The 21,030-nt window shown below is 49.0% G+C and overlaps 2 protein-coding genes and 2 pseudogenes across 2 annotated transcripts; 3 read left to right on the top strand and 1 right to left on the bottom strand.

Annotated features, from left to right (window-relative positions):
• Positions 1–1,906: 1,906 nt before the first annotated feature.
• LOC123120620 (protein DETOXIFICATION 27-like) lies at positions 1,907–7,520 on the bottom strand. Its single transcript, XM_044540626.1, has 10 exons — positions 7,516–7,520; positions 6,959–7,022; positions 6,785–6,823; positions 5,354–5,877; positions 5,143–5,229; positions 5,013–5,063; positions 4,679–4,905; positions 4,487–4,605; positions 4,253–4,339; positions 1,907–2,438 (listed from the first exon to the last, which is right to left on the bottom strand). Exons 1-10 carry the CDS (start codon positions 7,518–7,520, stop codon positions 2,391–2,393), a joined length of 1,251 nt encoding a protein of 416 aa, XP_044396561.1. The 3' UTR covers positions 1,907–2,390.
• Positions 7,521–8,989: 1,469 nt separating this feature from the next.
• LOC123124938 (protein DETOXIFICATION 27-like) lies at positions 8,990–11,943 on the top strand. The gene is made up of 8 exons (XM_044545486.1): positions 8,990–9,237; positions 9,824–10,365; positions 10,456–10,542; positions 10,669–10,725; positions 10,826–11,064; positions 11,200–11,318; positions 11,413–11,499; positions 11,573–11,943. The coding sequence occupies exons 1-8, from the start codon at positions 9,001–9,003 to the stop codon at positions 11,618–11,620; spliced, it is 1,416 nt and encodes a 471-aa protein (XP_044401421.1). The 5' UTR covers positions 8,990–9,000; the 3' UTR covers positions 11,621–11,943.
• Positions 11,944–13,607: 1,664 nt separating this feature from the next.
• Positions 13,608–13,746, top strand: LOC123126398 (uncharacterized; annotated as a pseudogene).
• A 4,965-nt stretch (positions 13,747–18,711) lies between these two features.
• Positions 18,712–21,030, top strand: LOC123124936 (protein DETOXIFICATION 27-like; annotated as a pseudogene).

Here is a 21,030-nt window from a genome sequence, read left to right as displayed (position 1 = left end):
GAGGTCGTACGTATGACCCCAAACTCTTTCGTCTTTATTTTTGCGGGGCGGTGGTGCAGGCTGCTGTTCGGCTGGAGTTGCCGCTTTATCTCGACCGTGGGGTGGCCGGTCGGCCGCCCTGTCTCGCCCACGTGGTGGTCGTTCCGCATTACGCAAGGGAGATGTGTGCTCCGGTGCCTCCTCATCGAATTGAGGTAGCAGTCTGCGTGTCGGGTAGCTCTTGGCTGGGCGCTTGAGGCCGTATTCTTCGGCTGTTAGGACGTCAGTCCATCTGTCAACGAGCAGATCTTGTTCGGCTTGAAGTTGCTGCTGTTTCTTTTTCAGGCTCCTTGAAGTGGCTATGAGCTGAAGCTTAAAGCGCTCCTGCTCCAGAGGATCCTCAGGCACGATGAAATCGTCGTTGCCGAGGGTTGTCTCCTCCTTGGAGGGTGGATGGTAACTATCGTCCTCCGAGTCATCTTCTACAGCCTGTTCATCGGGGTTATCTTGCCCATTGTCTTTTTCTTCCTGTTCGGATGTAGCTCCGACAGGGTCTTCGTTGTTTTCGGCGTCGCCTGGAGTACTATTTTCTCCGGTGCCAGTGTTGCTATCTTTTGAGCGACACGGCTTAGAACGGTGTTTGGGGCGCCGACGCTTGGACTGCGTCTTAGAGGGTTTATTCGCGTCTGGCTCTTCTTTATCGTTGCCAGATCCTTTAGGTGTATCAACCATGTACACGTCGTAAGAAGAGGTGGCCGTCCAGCGTCCAGTAAATGGCGGGTCTTGGCCTTGCTCCTTATCGGCATCGTCGTCCATATCGCCGATGTCTTCGGAACCATAGTCAAGCACGTCGGTTAGGTCATCGACGGTGGCTATGAAGTGGGTGGCGGGTGGGAAGCAAAATTCCTCGTCGTCCGCCTCTAGCTTGAACCGAACATAGTTCGGCTATGTGTTTTCTTCCAAGGACAAGTTCTTCAAAGAATTTAGTACGTCACCCAAAGGAGAATGCTGGAAGATGTCTGCGGCGCTAAATTCAAAAATCGCTAACCGGTCCAGCTCGGTGTCCGCAGGCGTGCCTAGTCCGGAACGTGTATCCGGAGATGAGTCCGGAGTTCCATTGACGCAAGCATTTTAGGATGTCGAGTCTGCGTGCGGCTCCAACGCCGCGGACTTTGTGGCTTCGGAGGGCAGGATCTGCTTCGGTCCTGAGGCCGTTGCAGCAACAGGATCCATCTCCTGGATGTGATCCGATGACAGATTTAAGTCATGTTCATCGGAGAGAGGGGGAGCGATCGCCAGTCTCAAATCCATCAAAGATCAAGTCTCCACGGATATCTGCGACGTAGTTCTAGCTTCCGAATCTGACCTGATGGCCAGGGGCGTAGCTGTCGATCTGCTCCCGATGGCCAAGCGAGTTGGCCCGCAGTACGAAGCCGCCGAACACGAAGATCTGTCCGGGGAGAAAGGTTTCTCCCTGGACAGTGTCATCATCGACGACTGAAGGGGCCATCGAATCTTTTGACGATGGCACAGTGGAACTCTCAATGAAAGCACCAATGTCGGTGTCAAAACCGGAGGGCTTAGTCCGTAGAGGCAATCATAATCATACAGGCTAGACTTCTAGGGTTTTAGCCATTACGATCTCGTAGTAGATCAACTCTTGTAATACTCATATTCATCAAGATCAATCAAGCAGGAAGTAGGGTATTACCTCCATAGAGAGGGCCCGAACCTGGGTAAACATCGTGTCCCCTGTCTCCTGTACCATCGACCCTTAGACGCACAGTTCGGGAACCCCTACGTCCTCCTTGAAGGATGCCGACGCAACCTTAACTTCTGAGTGTTTCAGGACATAGTTAAGATTGAGAGAGGTGTTAGACTAAGTATATAATAGATATACATGTTGTAATACAGAACATGTACCTGTACGTTCCCTCCTATATATACATGACAGCCGTACCCGTTTAGGGTATCAAGCATTGTTCCAACCTTAGTATGTCTAACACGCGCCAAATCTAGCGCGCAACGGACCGCCTTTTCCCACGCGCGTGTGATCTTTTGCCGCTCGCCGGAATTTCTCGCACCCGCTGGAGCGCGTGAACCCGCTCCGCATGTGCTAAAACTAACTTTTCCCCCGCGCGCACAATATTTGCCGTTGCTGTTGGAGATGATCTAAGCTTCTAGGAGCGTGCCTGGACCTGACGAATTGGACCTGCCTAATAGCCCATGGTTGGCTTAGATATTTTGCTCGGCTGGACCGGGCCGAGTGTGACCAGCTCAATGGAAATGGGACCTTTAATAAACTGTAACAAAAGAATGAAAAAAAAAACATAGTTCGCTCAAAAGAAAATAATCACTTGTAACTACACTATCTTCACTTGTCCGACGCATGACTACAGGCTTCGGATTGATCACTCGGAGCTTCCCATCAGCCCCATACGGTTACTTGCTTTTAAGGCCTGCAAAAGCATCACGATTTTACTCCCTCAGCTGTCTAAATGTCTTATAAAAATAACGAAAATACTAACTCCCACACGTGTGGGCGTTTGCATCTCGCCCACACGCGTGGATCAACGTTTGTTTGTGTTTGCACGAATCTTGGCATGTTTTGCTAGATTTGTTATGCCACGTAGGACGGGGCTGGCGTGGGGGCGTGGGAGAGTTCACCCACACACCCACAGCACTCGGTTTGCCAACTGCGTTGTGTGGGCGAATTAGTTTCTGCCCACACAACCACCATCTAGTCCACGCGCGTATGGGCGAACTGCTTTTCGCCCACACAACACTCGTATGTTATTGAATGGCAAATGCAGTTACACGTACGTGGCAACTAGATAAACACACATGGCAAGTATGATTCGTTGCTAGACGGCGACTGCAGTTGCGCGTATGTGGCAACCAGATAAACACACATGGCAACTGTGATTAACCATACATGGCAACTATGGTTGGACCACACGTGACAACTAGGTAAACACACATGGCAACTACTGTTTGACCATATGTGGTAAGTAGTTAATCACACACGGCAACTATGGTTTGATTACACGTGGCAACTACCATAAATTAGACATGACAACTATAGTTAAACGAAACAGATAGAGTTGTCATGCTTTTACAACTACATTTGTCATCCCGGATAACTACACCTGCCATCCCGGATGGCAACTAAATTGTCATCCCGCGGGTACCTCTCGTAGTTGCACCAGGACGTGTGGGCATTTTTGCTTCGTGCCACACGCACGGGATGGAGATGAGTAGTACTTGTTGCGCGTGTGGCACGAAGTAGCTGCGCCCACACGCCCGCGGGAACATAAGTATGCGTTAACATAGGTACGCACACACATTCAATAATCTGGGCATGACACAAGGCTCTGCACTTAGGCATTATTGGCCCATCTGATGCACTCATGCACATACATAAGAGTCACTTGCTCATCTTCAAGCTTCAGTTGTGAGGTAAAGCACCGGAAAAGGAGAGTAGGCGGCGGCCAGTTTGGAAGAGACGGTGGCGACGGATTGACGCCAGTGCAGCAGCGTGGAAGGGGATGGGATCTGAAGCACCACTGGCGGATGGCGATTCGCAGGCTGTGGAGCGATGTACGGGAGGTTGGGTTGCCGGGCGGTCGTCACCGGTCACGGCAACGGATCGGCGCGGATCTCACCGGTCACGGCCGCGGATCGGAGCGCTCCTTGGGGAGGCGGTCGTCACGGGGCCTGGTCTCTTAGCGGCGGCGAGGGTTGGTCATTGGCAGAGAAGGGGGAGGAACGAGAGTGAGGCTGCGGTTCGTGCCTCTGTGTCGCTCGTCGTGAGGAGGTGAGGTAGTGTCTCGCTCGTGAGGATTGGGCTAGCCAGTTGGGCCTTAGGTAAACATTGTTGTGCGTGTGGGCTTTTAAAATAGATCGGTCTATATGATCTTTTCGGTCCTGCAGGGTAGAGGACCGATTTGACCGTATTAAATTCGGTCATGTAGTTTTGCAGACCAAAGTTTATTCGGTCTTTTTTAGTTCGGTCTTTTCGGGTTCGGTCTCGGTCTTTTCGGGTTCGTTTTTCGGTCTTCGGTTTTTATGCCCGGGGTGATGGGCTGCCTCCTACTCATGCCACACACGATGTGTGGGCGGATGTCTAATATGCCACACGTGTGTCCAAAAATAAACAGAGAGTAGCACATTTGACCACCCAAAGAAAATGGTGAACAAGCACCGTACTGCTCCAATAATGTTGGCTTCCGCTAAAGAAAATTAGGCAGATATGAAGGGCGAACAACCAAACCTCTTGATCCCAGTCGCATCGTATGGTCATGTACGCGAGGATCAGCGTCTGAACCGTCGTGCCACCGATCATTCCCGCCCAAATTCCCTGCGCAAGTGAAAATTTACTAATTGCACCGACGCTAATTAACAGTTCAATGTTGTTTCAGTATCAGTACTAATTGCCATACAATATTGATCTAGGATAAGAGAACAACCATTTCTCGCAAGAAAAGGGAATAAACGAAGAGCATACATGTACTCCGAGATGGAAGGTCCATCCCAGAAGAGCGCCGAGCGGGACACCGATGAGGTAGTAGCTCCCAATGTTCACATACGCAACCAGCGCCTGCCAACCTGACCCAACTGCAACTCCTGCAGATCACAGATGCAACAGCAAGCTTATTTCCTATTTTCTGCATATGTGGCTCGAGCTAACTGTTCGTACCTGAAAGAACGGGTTGGACTCCGTTGAGGAGGATGGTGAGGGCCAGCAGGACGGACATGTCGTCCACGGCCTTGCTTGACGAGAAGATGAGGGCGAGCCGACCGTGGAGACCCAAAGCCAGCAAGCAGAAGAAGATGCTGATCAGAAAGGAGGTCGTCGTCGACACCATCGTGGCGAACCTCGCCCGGTGTCCGTTGCCCGCGCCGAGCTCGTTGGCGACCCACACCCTTGCAAGTTGCAAAGCAAAACCAGGGGAGGGTGTCGGGATTCAATACGATGTTTCGGAACGAGGCAAAGAGTGGTGGAGTGTCAATGTCTGGTGTACTTTGCTTACCCGGTGCCTGCTAAGAACCCCAACGGAATCATCATCTCCAATCCGTTCAAACTGTTCATGGCAAAAAATATTAGAAGTCATCTCAATAATTGTGTCTAGCCAATGTAAAATGGAGCTAAGATATTTCTACCAGATAGACAAGGCACCCACGGCAAGCTCAGCGTTCTTAATGTACCCAGTGACGAAGATCAAAACCCTGTAGTACCAACTCTCCAAGCTGCATCCATACATAAGCAAGAGAAGGCAATAGAAAAGTATGTAAAGTTGGTGTGTCTCCCTGATATTATAGTTACCTATCAGAAGTTGAAAGCACCGTGATGATAAATAAAACAAATAAATACCACAACATGACTCCGGACGCCGAGGACAACTTGACGAACCCCCAGATGTCCACGAACGCCAACGACGAGAACCCACCCCACGTCTCCGGGCAGCCGCCGCCGACGGCGTACGCGAGCTGCAGCGCCACGACGAGCGCCCACGAGAAGTTGAGGGCGATGGCGGCGCCGATGACCCCGAGCCCGAAGTAGCTAACCAGCAGCCAGGTTACGGCGGCGTGCACCGGGAACGCCACGGCCGTGGTCACTGCGGTGACCGCGTTCTTCCTCTGGCACTGGAGGAACTTGTTAAGCGGCAGGAGGATGGCGTACATGAAGTGCAGCGGGAGCAAGCACGCGCTGACCGCGCCGGCCTTGCGGGCCAGATCGGCCGGCTGCCCGAGCGCGCCGAGCAGTTGCCCGCTGAAGATGTAGGTCGGGGAAAGGAGCGACACGAAAGCCAAGAGGACAAGCCACGAGCGCTGCATGTACACGCCGAGCATTGCGTGCTGCTTCACGCCGTACGCCTGGCCGCACAGCGTAGCGCACTTTTTTTTAGAAAAGAGACTGGCGCCCGGCTTTAAATTAATGAAGCCCTTACACCAACAGAACAACACAAAGCAAAAGAAAGAGCTCCGGCAAGATACATGGATGCCCAGGAGCAACAACGTAGCTCAAAAGTAAGAAAGTGAGACATCAGAGCCCTCGGGCATGTCCAAAGGGCCAATGTTGCGAATGCAGTCGACCCGAGAAGGAGATTAGCTGATAGAAGGGGCTATGCCAATGCCATCGCCTGGGCGCCCAGCAGACCAGCGTCATCCTGTTTAATCGCCAAAAGGAGCCCCCAGCTCCTCGCCCTGGCTCGAGAGGCGCCGCACTGCCGGACGATGAATGCTCACCACCCTAGAACGTGGATGGAGGCTAGGGCCAGGACACCAAAGGAAGGTCTTCGGGCACAACCATCACACCTAACCCAGCTCCGCAGGAGAGCACCACCGTCGAGGCAAGGGCCCGACACATGCCGAGAAGAAGCTGTCATACACAAACACTCACCCCAGCAACCAGCAGCATTGGACCTTGCTCACGAGACGGAGCCTCCAAGGAGGACACGACGCCACCATGCCGCCACCGCTCGGTCTGTAACCAGCCAGACCAATGGTTTTCACCCAGAGCCCATGATGAACGGCGTCACCCACGATGACACCTCCAAAGAGGGAACCGGCACACACCAGTGTCGCTATCACCGGCACCGACGTAGTCAGGCAAAGCTTTCGCTGGGGACTCGAGCCCCACCAATCAGATCCAATAGCCATGGCCGGCCAAGGAAGGTTGCACATGATGCCCGAAACAAATCCGGCTGGAAGCAAGACCACACGCGCATGGCGGACGCCCCCGAATGAGTCACCTCGTCGTCTGCACAGCCAAGGCAACACACGAGCACCCGCGCTGCAACACCCGCCGGAAAGGTGTCTCCAGCGCACTCGCCATGCCAAGCTGTGGTTCATCAAGATTGTAAAGTCAATGGATGTTTTTCGTCGTATGAGTCAATGATGACGTACTTTTCGGCTTTTGGCACATAGAAAACAGAGGTCGATAGGCAGCTGAGACTTGCAAGAGGAACATATGTACCAAGAAGCCGAGGTTGAAGCCAGAGATGACAGCGCTGGCGATGGAGAAGGTTTTTCTAGGGTTTCTTGTTTTTTTGGATTTCTATGGATTCCTAGGGTTTTTCTGGTTTACGTCTGCCAGGAGCGTGTGTTTGCGTGTGAAGCACACATGTGCTTCTCATGTGAAAAGCACGGTTGTGCTTCTGTGTTTCCTCAAAAGTGAAGGGAGAAACACAGTTGTGCTTCCCCAAAGAGTGAAGCACGGTTGTGCTTCCATGGAAGCTCAGTCATGGTTCTGAAGTATAGATATGCTTCTAGCGTGAAATGCACAATTGTGCTTCCACAAAAGTGAAGCACAGTTAATAGTTTTTGATGCAGGGGCTAGTACAGGTAGTACAATTTTGGACCACATATTTCATCTTAGAAAAAAGTTTGTCGAAACCTATCAATATGGGTCTAGTTTCGAAAAACTTGACGCTATAAATGCAACGATGAAAATGGTTCGTGATTAGGACACACTGTTCAATAGACAAAACGTTAAAAACCCAATCTATGAAGAAAAAACACAAGCAAACACACCCCATGTCTCCATACGTGAGAAAAAATCTTACTAAAACTCTCGGCAAGTATCGTACATGCAATGCGTCACTTGTTACCATCTCAGAAGATGAGAATGACCTTTACAAAATATACCCCTTAATTATTGATTTTGGCGTTTGCGGCATCGTGATTGAAAACCACATTCCAGAAAATCAAACATGAGGTAATATCACCGATGGTGGTTAAACTTGCCACCGATGTCGACTTTAGTGGCCGAACTTGAAAAATACACCAAACTAGTTCTAGAACTTGGCACAAGCGTGCAAGTACAATATAATCTCATCCGTAGTAGACGTATAATGCTCTGATGTGGCATTATATTTTGCTTAGCGTGCACACGTGGCGTCGGACCCATTTCCAACAAAAAAATGGCTTACTTAGTGTATGTCTCTATGACCCGTGGATCCCACATAAAGGGAAAATATACGATAAAAATGTCACCATTAGGATTCGAACTTTTAAATATATTCCACATGTAAATAAGTGAATATTTTTTAAATCACATGAACATTTTATAAATAAGTTATTTTATTTGTACGTATAATATTATGACATAAGAATATTTTGATATTTATTTTTATTACTGTGATTATAATTTGCAAACTTTTTGCAAATTCCAAATAAAAAAACTACCATGTGCCAAATGGGTTGTACTGATTGCAGCCATTTAAAACCCACAAACGTGTTCTCCACAAAACATCAGGAAATGTTATCATTACTCACATGAGAAAGCGAGTGGTTGATTGGTTCTGTGTCTCTAGTTTGAATTCTCAAAGAAAAATAAAGTTCAAACGTTAGTGGGGACAATTTTTATTGTTGATTTTCCCGTTGTACTAATGTGTGGGGCCCATTGGTCATGGAGACATATATGAAACAAGCCGTTTATTGAAAGTGGGTCCCATGCGACATGTGCATGCTAATCAAAATAATGTGCCATGTCCGTGCATTATACGTCTATGGATGGGATTATCACCCTATTTACACGATCGTGTAAGTTTTAGAACCAGTCCAGCGTATTTTCTAAATTCAAGCAGTAAAGTGAACATCGATGGCAAGTTTTAGCACCATCAGTGATATTACCTCAATCAAACAAACACAGACGAAATCTGTTGAGAAGAAAAGACGAAACCGCCTAACAATAGAATCGCCTTCGCCAGCCCACCCAGCAGTTGCAATCTCCTAAGCAAGAAAAATAAATTAGAGCCAACATATGCAATTCTCTCGATGCAGAGCGTCTAACATATGCAATTCTCTCGATGCAGAGCATGTGCAAAGTCGATCACTAAATTACATGATGGATTGCTGTGTGGAATCATGCCCGAGTAACTTATACACGACGTACGTGCTGGAGCGAGGCTGCAAATTACTCTGCTGCCTAACTTCAAATAGTAGTACATACGCATTGCTCAGCCCTCCTAGCTTGTGCGCACTGCAGTCAGCACTGACAGAATTAATCACTTTGCCATGGAGAGCGTTCCGCTGCTGGCGTATAGGCCGGGGAAGAAGCGAGCATTGGCGAGGGAAGCGGTTGAGGAGTCCAAGAAGCTGTGGGGGGTCGTCGGCCCTGCCATGTTCATGAGGCTGGTGCTCTACAGCTTCGACATTGTCAGCCAGGCCTTCGCGGGCCACATCGGCGACCTCGAGCTCGCCGCCTTCTCCATCGCCAGCACCGTCGTCTCTGGACTTACCTTCGGCTTGCTAGTATGTTGCATGTACTACAATTTGGTTGCAATTACTAATTATGATGTTTTGGATGTGGGTCACTACTCACTACCGTTACAAGTTTTTAACAAGTTGTGGTTGAGAACTTGAGATGGAAAAGTACAGATTGATTCATATGGCTTACAGGGCTAGAACTTAGTTTTGCTGTAAAAAGAAGAAGAGAAGTTTGTTCTTGTTACGTGTGATAACCCCCTCTTATAGCTCGTTCGGTTAATCCCCTCCTCACGGAAAAAATACTCCATCTGGGTACGCTCCCCATTGCTGAACCCTCTCCCGATGCTCGGGCTGGTGCTGCTAGACGCGGGTGGGAGAGAGGTCAGAGGTGGAAGAGAGTGAGGGGTGCTTTGAGAACCAGTTTGCCTTTGATGGGTGTGAGCATTGGGAGATGGTCCAGTCAAACCTTGGCATGCCAACTCTTATTCTGCGTGCGTGCGTGCGTGAACGTGCCACGATCATGTTCATCTCGTTTTCTTTGAGAGAAGAAGAACAATTTACTTATTGTTTCAACGAGCAAGCAACTGATTAGTGGGACAAATCGACTGACTCGTTCATCAAATCTCGGCAGCTCGGAATGGCGAGCGCTCTGGAAACGCTGGCCGGCCAGGCCTTTGGCGCCAAGCAGTACGCCATGCTCGGCATCTACCTGCAGCGCTCATGGATCGTCCTCCTGCTCTCCGCCGTGCTCCTCGTCCCGATGTACGTCTTCGCGGCTCCGCTGCTGGCCGCCATGGGCCAGCCGGCCGAGGTGGCGCGGCTGGCGGGCGAGCTCGGCGTGTGCATGCTCCCGATGCACTTCGGCTTCGCCGTCCTCCTGCCCATCAACAAGTTCCTGCAGAGCCAGGGCAAGAACTGGGTCATGGCGGCCACGGCGCTGGCGTCCTTCCCCTTGCACGTGGCCGCCACCTGTCTGCTCGTGGTCCGCTTCCGCTTCGGGGTGCTCGGCGCCGCCATGGCTCTAAACGTCTCCTGGGGGCTCAGCTTGGTGGTGCAGCTCGCGTACGTCGTCGGCGGCGGGTGCCCCTTGACGTGGACCGGCTTCTCGCCATTGGCGTTCGCTGACCTCTGCGGGTTTATCAAGCTGTCCTTGTCATCTGGTGTCATGGTATGGTATGTATCAGAATACTCCCATCCTACCTAAAAATGCTGGTGCATTGCAAGGCTCCTCATGCATCTGTCTTATTTGCATCTCGCGTGCAGCTTGGAGAATTCATACTACAAAGTACTGCTCTTGCTCACAGCACACCTCAAGAATTCTCAGCTTGCTGTGGATGCCCTTTCTATCTGGTACTGGTAGTACATCCTCTACCTCTCTCTGCCCGCCTACTCATGTTTCCTATGATCTCTACACAGATTTACAAACATATTCTCATGTCACTACCGGTTGCTAACTACTGCTACATCTGTATCCAGCATGAGTTTTCAGGGATGGGAGATGATGATTCCTATGGCTTTCTTAGCAGGCACTGGGTAAATACATACAGTAACTGACTTCTTGCACCATATACTCTGCACTTCAGTTGCCAATTTACCATCAGATGGCTGAAAAAATTTCATTGTGGATTCAAAGGGTGCGAGTTTCTAACGAGCTTGGCGCGGCCAACGGAAAAGGCGCGCGGTTTGCGACGATCGTGTCGACGACGACCTCCTTTCTGATCGGCCTCTTCTTTAGCTTGCTTGCACTCGCGTTCCACGACAAGATGGCACTCGTCGTTTCATCAAGCAAAGCTGTGATGGACGCCGTGGACAACCTCTCCGTTCTGCTTGCCATTAGCATCCTCCTAAATGGCGTCCAACCTGTCCTTTCAGGTACTCTGTCTTCTCCACCCTGCACATAGTGGTGACACTGAATTTGCGATGAATCTGATCAGAATAAGAAACGAAATGCTGAACTGAAGATTTCTCTGTATGTGCATGCGTGTGTGTGTGTGTGACAATTTTCAGGAGTTGCTGTTGGATCAGGGTGGCAAGCACTAGTGGCTTATATAAACGTAGGAAGCTATTACATCATTGGAGTTCCTGTTGGACTTCTGCTGGGTTGGCTCTTCAATCTGGGAGTTCTTGTACGCTCCCTACAAACCATTCTTAATATCTGTTAATTAGTACTTGTGGAGATACATGTCTCCATACTTACTACTAGATCATCTTTCCTTGCAGGGGATTTGGGCAGGGATGATCGGTGGCACTGCAGTTCAGACAATAATTCTGGCGTATATTACCATGCGATGTGATTGGGACGAAGAGGTCATTTCTTTGTCCAGCCCTCGGTTTTATAGTCAATCAGTCATCATAACATTGACTTGTTGAAATTATGCAGGCTTCTAAAGCAAGTAAACACATCCAAAGATGGGCAGGCTCGAAATGAGTTGGAGTGGCAATGCCCTCATCTCAAGGAGCGGTTGATGAAGATTATCCTAGATGGCCATTTTCTAAATGGAAGTTTTAGTTGAATCAACGTCATGTAGTATCAAGATGGATCCGTACGTGATCCTTACCACACCATGCGGAAGTGTGGCAGCTTATGGACTATGGGTGCAATCAATGAGAGATGGTAGCATGAGACACGTATAACCAGTCTGTATGACGGTTCAAATATTAGGCTATGTGTGTAGGCATATGTTTATATTTTCATGTTATTTGCACTTTTTGTACTTTAGTACTTGAACTTCGTACTCTGACTTTAATAAAGTTGTGTGCATCACAATGGTGGGGGTGATCCTCCTTTTCTTAAAAAAAAATTACTACCAAGATGGGCATGGCACGAGTACCTCGTCGCCTCACAAAGTAGTTTACATGAAACACGAGATTAGGGGGAAACATTGAGACAAAAAAGGCCAAAAGAAAGGGATCGTCTTTCTTTCTTGTGTTAAATATGTATTCTAGTTTTTTAACTTTTCCCTTTCTTAACCATTTCTTCAACTTTCCATCCTCTATATTAGGCTCATATGTGCCATAATGAAATGTTTGTGTTTTTTCTATGAAATGTAGCAGCACTACTTTTCAGTTTCCATTCATTAAGAAGAGGGGATCGATAGAGCCGAGAAATTACATGGGAAAACAAGGATGAGAAGAAATAGATCACACCACATAATACACAAAAGAGAAAAGATAAGTTGGGTCGAGGCAACAACAGGGCAAGTGCTGAAAAGAAAAGAAAAAACGGGAGTGCCATCATCCTCACGAGAGAGGTTGCACGCGGAAAACCACCATCCTAGACGAAGAGCTCCAATCATTCGAGGCCATGATGCCTCAAGGCTATTGGCGCAATCGAACGGCAACGAGCAACCGAGTCCACACCCTGACAAAGACACACATGCAACATAGGTTATATTGTTATATCACAACAACGGCACCGCCGCGAAGCCGAAGGGCATCAAGAAGCCAAGTCCACACCTGGATCGCTTCACCATGTATACTCACCACCATGATCACAGATTGAAAAATCCGGCATTATCAAGCCACACTAGAAGACGGCACCAACAGAGAAGAAGAGCAATCAGACCACCACAATCAATTTGTCTTCATTATTATGTTTAGTTTTCATATGTGTGCTAATATGTAGTTACTGTTAAACATATAAGGTTCAGGTTCAGCGCATAGTGCAACATTGTAACGTGGTAGATCTCTTGGAGATATTCTGGTAGTTTGTTGGCCTAGATAACTAGCTTAACCGTGGCTAACTCTATCTCTCTCTTTCTTCTTCTCCAAGATGTACTCTATCTCTTGTATGCGCTACAGGGATCTGCGCCCCTGCATATAAACATGAACCACGTCCCCTCGTACAGAGGTAAGACGTTTATCGCATCTTTACATGGTAACCAGAGCCTCCTTCTTCCACAACATCTAGCATCCATCAAACCCTAGCTCCAACCATGTCGTCTTCCGCCGTCGCTCCTGTACCCACCATCCATGGTCAGGTAACAGAGAAGCTCACCAGGACGAACTATGTCCTCTGGCGTGCTCAGATCATGCCCCAGCTCATCGGCGCTGGCCTGTTTGGCTACGTCGACGGATCCATCAAGGAACCAGAGAAGTTCCTCGTCACCAAGGATAAAGATGGCAAGGAGGAAGCCGTCCCGAACCCTCTACACCAAGTCTGGGTAATGGAAGATCAGCAGGTACTTGGCCATCTGTTGATCAATCTCTCTCGAGAAGTTCTTATCCAGGTGACTTCGATCCGCAAGGCCCATGAGCTCTGGACTGCTGTGGCGAGCATGTTCTCGTCCCAGTCCCGATCTCGCATCAACAACATCAGGATCGCCCTCTCCAACGCGCAGAAGGGCACGCAAACGGTGGGCGCCTACTTCGCCCACATCCGCTCCCTCGCCGACGAACTGGCGGCCGCTGGCAAGCCGCTGGATGACGATGAAGTCATCTCCTACATCCTGGCAGGGCTGGATATGGAGTACTAGCCGCTGGTGTCGTCACTCGACGCCCGCAAAGAACCGGTCACGATCGATGATCTGTTCGCTCAAGTAAGCAACTTCGACCAGTGCATTGCTATGTTTCATGGTGCTGGCAACAACGCCGGGTTCAAGAGCTCTGCTAACGCCGCCGTTCGTGGTGGTCGTGGTGGCTCACGCGGCTACCGTGGCCCTCCGCGCAACAAGGGAAAGAACAGCGGCGGCGGCAGCGGCAACTCCAACAACAACGCCTCTCGTGGGCGGCCCTCCTACACCAACAACAAGGGCCGTCACAACAACTCCAGGAGCCGCCCCGACGCTGTCAAGTGTCAAATATGCGGCAAGATCGGTCACTCAGCAAGGGATTGCTGGTACCGGTTTGAGGAGGATGAAGGAGAATCCTCGCAAGATGAGAAGGTCGCTGGTGCTGCAGAAGCCTCATACGGGGTTGATACAAACTGGTATGTTGATAGTGGCGCTACAAATCACATCACCGGTGAACTTGAAAAGGTGACTATGCGGGAGAAGTACCGCGGCCAAGACCAGATACATACAGCAAGTGGATCAGGTATGAGGATTAAACATGTTGGTCATTCAGTTTTCCAAACCCCTCACCGAAAGATTCATCTAAGAAAAATTCTTCATGTCCCTAGTGCATCTAAAAATCTACCCTCCGTTCATCGTATTGCCATTGGCAATCATGTCTTTCTCGAGTTTCACCCCTTTTTCTTTTTGATCAAGGATCAGGCAACGAGGAAGGTGCTCTACCGAGGTAGATGTGTTCACAGGCTTTACCCATTGATTCCGGAGTTTAGAAGAATAAATAAGCAAGCTTATGGTGTCACCAAAATCTCCTCGACAAGGTGGCATGATAGACTAGGGCATGCATCTTTTCTTTAGTTGAACGATTGCTTAGGAAGAATAAGCTCCCATATGTTGGAGAGCGTGATGTTGAAACAATTTGTGATTCTTGTCAAAAGGCTAAAAGCCATCAATTACCTTATCCAATTTCCACGAGTATTTCTACCAAACCGTTGCAACTTATCTTTTCTGATGTTTGGGGTCTTGCTCCAAGTTCTGTTGGTAGGCATACTTACTATGTTAGCTTCATTGATGACTATAGCAAGTATTCTTGGATCTATTTACTTAAAAAAAGATCCGAGGTTTTTCAAGTGTTTCACAACTTCCAAGCTCACGTTGAACGAAAGTTTAATAGCAAAATCATTGCCGTTCAATCCGATTGGGGAGGGGAATACGAAAAATTAAACTCGTTTTTCCAAACTCTTGGCATCTCTCACCAAGTTTCTTGTCCTCATGCTCATCAGCAGAATGGATCTGCCGAAAGAAAACATAGGCACATTGTTGAGGTTGGTCTAGCTCTCTTGGCCGGCGCATCCATGCCCCTCAAATTTTGGGACGAGGCTTTTCTTGCCGCTGTTCATATCATCAACATGCTTCCTAGTCGTGTCATTAATCATGAAACACCGGTAGAAAGGCTCCTTCGCATCAAACCCGATTATACATCACTTCGTGTCTTTGGGTGCGCATGTTGGCCAAACCTTAGACCCTACAACAATCGCAAACTTATGTTTCGCTCGAAACAGTGTGTCTTCTTGGGCTATAGCCCTCAACATCAAGGAGTTAAGTGCCTTGATGTCTCCACTGGACGAGTCTATATCTCTAGAGATGTCGTGTTTGACGAGACAAAGTTTCCCTTTGCTGATCTACATCCAAACGCCGGTGCTCTTCTTCGCCAAGAAATTCTCCTTTTGCCATCACATCTAGTAGGTGCCTCTGGGGAAGATAACTGTAATGATCACATGCCAACTAATCCTCATAACAGTTTGCTTGAGCTATGTGATGATGCAGGACAAAACAATGAAGCCAATGGTGCTCACGGTGATGAAAACGGTGAAGAAACGGCTCCAAACGAGCCATATTTCATGTGCAGGCCCTCGGGGAACATATCTCCCTCGGGATCCGGGCCGCACCAGTCCTGCAGGCGATCTCCTTCGGGATTGACGCCCTCTGCACCTGCGCCTGACAACGACACGCCCGACAGCGCTCGGGTCGCCCGCCCTGACTCGGCAGCACGCCCCGCCTTCGACCTATCCGCGGGCGCTGATGGCCCGCACCAATCTCCGGGCCCCACGTGGCAGCTGACGAGCCGCTTCCCCGATCCGCCCACGTGCTATGCGCGGCGCCCGCGTCGGCCGTCCGGCTCGGGTCCCCATGCGGTGGACCACCCGACAGGCGCTGGATCTCGCATGGATCCTGATGACGCTCCTGGTGGGAGCGAATCTCCTGCTGTGGGCGGATCTTCTGTGGCGGATGGCGCCCCTTCATCACCCGCTGAAGCCGCAGAAAATCCTGCCTCCTCATCAGATCCCAGAGTGTCTGCCTCGGGATCACCGGGGGATACTGATGTGGATTTTTCTGCTACAGACCCCGGATCTTCTGTGCAGCAAACTGCTGCTGCTTCACCATCCATGCCACGCACACGTCTACAAAAAGGGGTATTGCAACCTGTCAATTATAAAAAGGTACTTAAGTTTGGCTTAGCTTGCTCTACAGGTGAACCACAAACGCTTGATGAGGCATTAGGTGACACAAAGTGGAAGCAAGCTATGGAAGAAGAGTACAGAGCACTCCAGAAAAACAAGACATGGCATCTAGTTCCTTTACGGCAAGGTAAAAATCTCATTGATTGCAAGTGGGTATTCAGAATAGAAAGGAAGTCTGATGGAACTATTGATCGATATAAGGCTAGACTTGTTGCCAAAGGATTTAAGCAACGGTATGGCATAGACTATGAGGACACCTTTAGTCCCGTTGTAAAAGCTGCCACCATTCGTCTTGTTTTGTCTATTGCTGTTTCCAGGGGATGGAGTCTCAGACAGCTAGATGTTCAGAACGCGTTCCTTCATGGTGTTCTGGAAGAGGAAGTGTATATGAAGCAACCTCCTGGGTCTGAGAACAAAAACACACCTTTCCATGTCTGCAAGTTGGATAAAGCTTTGTATGGCCTTAAACAAGCTCCTAGGGCATGGTACTCCCGTCTCAGTCAAAAATTACAAGCACTTGGTTTTGTTCCTTCCAAGTCTGACACATCACCGTTCATTTACAATAAGTGCAACACATCTATCTTTGTGCTCATCTATGTTGACGATATTATTGTTACAAGCTCATCAGATGAAGCAGTGACAGGACTGTTGAAAGATCTTAGTGCTGAATTTGCACTGAAGGATCTAGGAGACTTGCATTTTTTCCTAGGTATTGAGGTAAGGAAACAAGGAAGTGAACTTCACCTATCTCAGGAAAAATATGCTACTGATCTTGTAAGAAGAGCTGGGCTACAGGGATGCAAGTCATCACCAACACCAATGTCAAGTTCTGAAAAGATTTCTCTTACAGAGGGAGAACTCCTGAATCAGGAAGATAGCACCAAGTACAGAAGCTTAGTTGGTGCACTCCAGTACTTGACACTTACAAGACCAGATATTTCTTTTGCTGTGAACAAAGTTTGTCAGTTTCTTCATGCTCCCACTACAGTTCATTGGACTGCTGCAAAACGGATAGTAAGATATGTCAAAGACACTGTTAATGTTGGTCTTACTTTCTCTAAGTCTACTTCAACTCTTGTCAGTGCATTCTCTGATTCTGACTGGGCAGGAGATATTGATGATAGGCGCTCTACTGGTGGTTTTGCAGTATTCTTTGGACCTAACCTAATATCTTGGTGTGCAAAGAAACAGGCTACAGTCTCAAGATCAAGTACAGAAGCAGAATACAAGGCTTTGGCTAATGCAACAACAGAAATTATCTGGGTTCAATCCATGCTCAGAGAACTTGGAATAAAACATACTCAAGCTCCATGTCTTTGGTGTGACAATCTTGGTGCCACCTATTTGTCTGCAAATCCTGTGTTTCATGCAAGAACAAAACATATTGAGATTGACTTCCACTTCGTTCGAGAAAGGGTTGCTAGCAGGAAGCTTGAGATCCGGTTTGTGCATTCTAGAGATCAAGTTGCAGATGGCTTCACCAAGGCATTGCCTACAAGGAGTTTTGAATATTCAAACGTAATCTCAACTTAACAAAGTTGTGATTATGGGAGGGTGTTAAACATATAAGGTTCAGGTTCAGCGCATAGTGCAACGTTGTAACGTGGTAGATCTCTTGGAGATATTCTGGTAGTTTGTTGGCCTAGATAACTAGCTTAACCGCGGCTAACTCTATCTCTCTCTTTCTTCTTCACCAAGATGTATTCTATCTCTGTATGCGCTACAGGGATCTGCGCCCCTGCATATAAACATGAACCACGTCCCCTCATACAGAGGTAAGACGTTTATCGCATCTTTACAGTTACAATGTAAACTAGAATTGCATAAGTTAAAAAAAACAAAATTATACTCCATTATATTTAGGGATCAGCTAGATCCTGCTAAAATTTAGTGAAGTAAAAATACTCCACAAAGCTTTACTCGATCAGATACTTCGCTATTTTTTAGGGGATCGGCTAAAGTTGCTTTGAGCAAGATATCTTGCAACCGAGTGTGTCCATCCACTGGGTTACCCACGCCCAGAACGAGCGAGAACCAGAGCTTGACTAGGTCTTTTTAGCTTAGCTTGGTGTGGGTCACCCTAACCTCAACCTCTTGTAAGACCTAGAGTTTGTATTTGTTTACTTCTTCTTATCATATCGACAGCAAATTGCCAGTTCCACAGAAAAGAAAAATTGGTGGAAGGCTAAGTTTCTAGCAATTCATCGACTCCACCACTCCCGCCTTTATATGCGTAGACCAAGTGAAATTTTTTGGGGAAGAAAACACTGATTGGTTCAGTGCTGTTTTGATTTCCGAGACCAACAAATTAGATAGTCGTACTAATCCTCGCCACATCCACATGGCAGTTTAATTATTCTCCAGCGTGCTGCATCACCGTTGCAAACTAACAGGTTCCAAGCTAGATCTAGCTTAGCATATAATACTTGTTTTTCCAGACGAAGAGCATATATGTTTATCTCCAATCTGCACACCTAGCTAGCCATACAATGGAGAGACAGAGCGCACCACTTCTGGTGAAGAGGCCGAAGGAGAGGGAAGGCCAGGTCCAAAGACTGGCCAGCGAGGTATGGGAAGAGTCCATGAAGCTGTGGGAGGTGGTCGGCCCGGCCGTGTTCATGAGGCTGGTCCTCTATAGCTTGAACATCATCAGCCAGTCCTTCGCCGGCCATCTCGGCGACGCTGAGCTCGCCGCCTTCTCCATCGCCAGCACCGTCATCTCCGGCTTCAACCTCGGCTTCTTGGTACATATGTTCCTCTTGCAAGTCTCAGCTGTCTATCACTCTCTGTTTTTTATGTGTCCAAAATTCCCCAAAATTACGTTTGCTCACACACTCCTGTTGGACATCATTGACTCCTACGATGAAAAGCATTAATCCATTGACTTTACAAATGTCACTCATAATCTTGGTGAATTGCAGCTTGGCATGGCGAGCGCACTGGAGACGCTGTGCGGCCAGGCGTACGGCGCGAAGCAGTACGCAATGCTGGGCGTGTACATGCAGCGCTCGTGGCTTGTCCTCTTGGCTTTCGCGGCGCTCCTTTCCCCGACCTACATCTTCAGCGGGCAGCTGCTCAGCGCGCTCGGCCAGCCCGCCGATCTGGCCCGCGAGGCCGGCGCGGTCAGCGCGTGCCTGCTCCCACTGCACTTCATGTACGCCATCCTCCTGCCGCTCAACAAGTTCCTCCAGTGCCAGAGGAAGAACGCGGTCACCGCGGTGACCACCGCCGTGGCGTTCCCGGTGCACGCCGCGGTGACCTGGCTGCTGGTCAGCTACTTCGGGCTGGGAGTCATCGGCGCCGCCATCGCGCTCAACTTCTCATGGGCGCTCGTCGTGGCGCTGCAGCTCGCGTACGCCGTCGGAGGCGGCTGCCCGGAGACGTGGAGAGGGTTCTCGTCGTTGGCGTTCGTGGACATCTGGGGTTCGTTAAGTTGTCCTCGGCGTCCGGAGTCATGTTGTGGTATTTATTTATTTTATCATCACGGTTCTTTCAACTTACTTCTGGTAGGTAAGTACTCCTAGTATAATATAGGGAGACTCAATAACTTTACATATTTGTCTCCTCTCTTCTCTTGCTTATGGATGCAGCTTGGAGAGTTGGTACTATAGGTTTTTGATATTCGTCACTGGGTACATGAAGAACGCTGAGCTTGCCGTGGATGCCTTGTCTATCTGGTAGAACTACCTTATCTCCATTTCATATTGGCTTAATATTTTTCCAAAACCTATTTACAGTTACAGAGACGACTTCTTAGTTTGCGATCTAACATTTCACTACTTATTTTGCCATGAATAGCCTGAGTTTGACTGGACTGGAGATGATGATTCCGTTGGGGTTCCTAGCAGGCACCGGGTAAGCAAAGTACACCAGACATTGACACTCTTTGCCTCTTTGATATGATTCATTCCGAAAATAGTGCATTGAATCCGGACACCCTCCCCTGGTTTTGTTTTGCAAGGGTGCGGGTCGCCAACGAGCTCGGCGCGGGCAACGGACACCGGGCGAGATTCGCCACGATGGTGTCGACGGCGACCTCCTTTGTAATCAGCATCTTCTTCTGCTTGCTGGCGTTGGGCCTCCACGGCAGGCTCGCCCTCATCTTCTCGTCAAGCAAGGCCCTGATCGACGCCGTGGACGACATGTCCGTCCTGCTGGCCCTCACCATCCTCCTCAACGGAGTCCAACCCGTCCTTTCAGGTAGTACCAACTTTACTTACCCCACATTTTATACAGCAGTTAGCTCGAGCCATATGCAGAAAACAAGAAATAAGCTTGCTGCTGCATTCTATGATCTGCAGGAGTTGCAGTTGGGTCAGGTTGGCAGGCATTGGTTGCGTATGTGAACATTGGGAGCTACTACCTGATCGGTGTCCCCTTCGGCGTTCTGCTCGGATGGACCTTCCATCTCGGAGTACATGTATGCTCCTCGTTCATTCCCTTCTCTTTTGCGATAAATGGCACTGTTAATTTGCGTCTGTGCAGTTAGTAATTCTTCACCTGTGCAGGGAATTTGGGCGGGAATGATCGGCGGCACGACGGTTCAAACGCTAATCCTCGCGTACATGACCATACGATGCGACTGGGATCAGGAGGTTCGGTTGTTCGCCCTTCATATCTGTCAAATGTTCTTTTTCAGTGGGAGCCAACATTGCTGGAGCAGCACAGTGCTTTTTCACCACTTTTGCGCGGGAGATACCATGTAGAGCGCCGTGCCCTTCATATCTGTCAAATGTGCTAAAACCGTGGGGTTTCTGCAGGCCTTGAAAGCAAGTAACCGCATGCGGCTGATGGGAAGCTCCGAGTGA

Source organism: Triticum aestivum, chromosome 5D, assembly GCF_018294505.1.
Source record: "Triticum aestivum cultivar Chinese Spring chromosome 5D, IWGSC CS RefSeq v2.1, whole genome shotgun sequence".
Taxonomy (NCBI): Eukaryota; Viridiplantae; Streptophyta; class Magnoliopsida; order Poales; family Poaceae; genus Triticum; species Triticum aestivum.
Note: the sequence above shows the minus strand (reverse complement) of the source record. Positions and strands in the feature narration are given on the sequence as shown.

What these genes read in the sequence shown, in the direction of transcription:
- LOC123120620 (XM_044540626.1), bottom strand. An exon ending in TGGAGACACCTTTCCGGCGG is followed by an intron (nt 5,878 to 6,784) that starts GTGTTGCAGCGC and finishes TCTAAAAAAAAG; the next exon opens with TGCGCTACGCTGTGCGGCCA. An exon ending in CCTTCCATCTCGGAGTACAT is followed by an intron (nt 4,340 to 4,486) that starts GTATGCTCTTCG and finishes TCACTTGCGCAG; the next exon opens with GGAATTTGGGCGGGAATGAT.
- LOC123124938 (XM_044545486.1), top strand. Translation starts at nt 9,001, where the DNA reads ATGGAGAGCGTTCCGCTGCTGGCGTATAGGCCGGGGAAGAAGCGAGCA. An exon ending in GTGGATGCCCTTTCTATCTG is followed by an intron (nt 10,543 to 10,668) that starts GTACTGGTAGTA and finishes ATCTGTATCCAG; the next exon opens with CATGAGTTTTCAGGGATGGG. An exon ending in GCTTTCTTAGCAGGCACTGG is followed by an intron (nt 10,726 to 10,825) that starts GTAAATACATAC and finishes GTGGATTCAAAG; the next exon opens with GGTGCGAGTTTCTAACGAGC.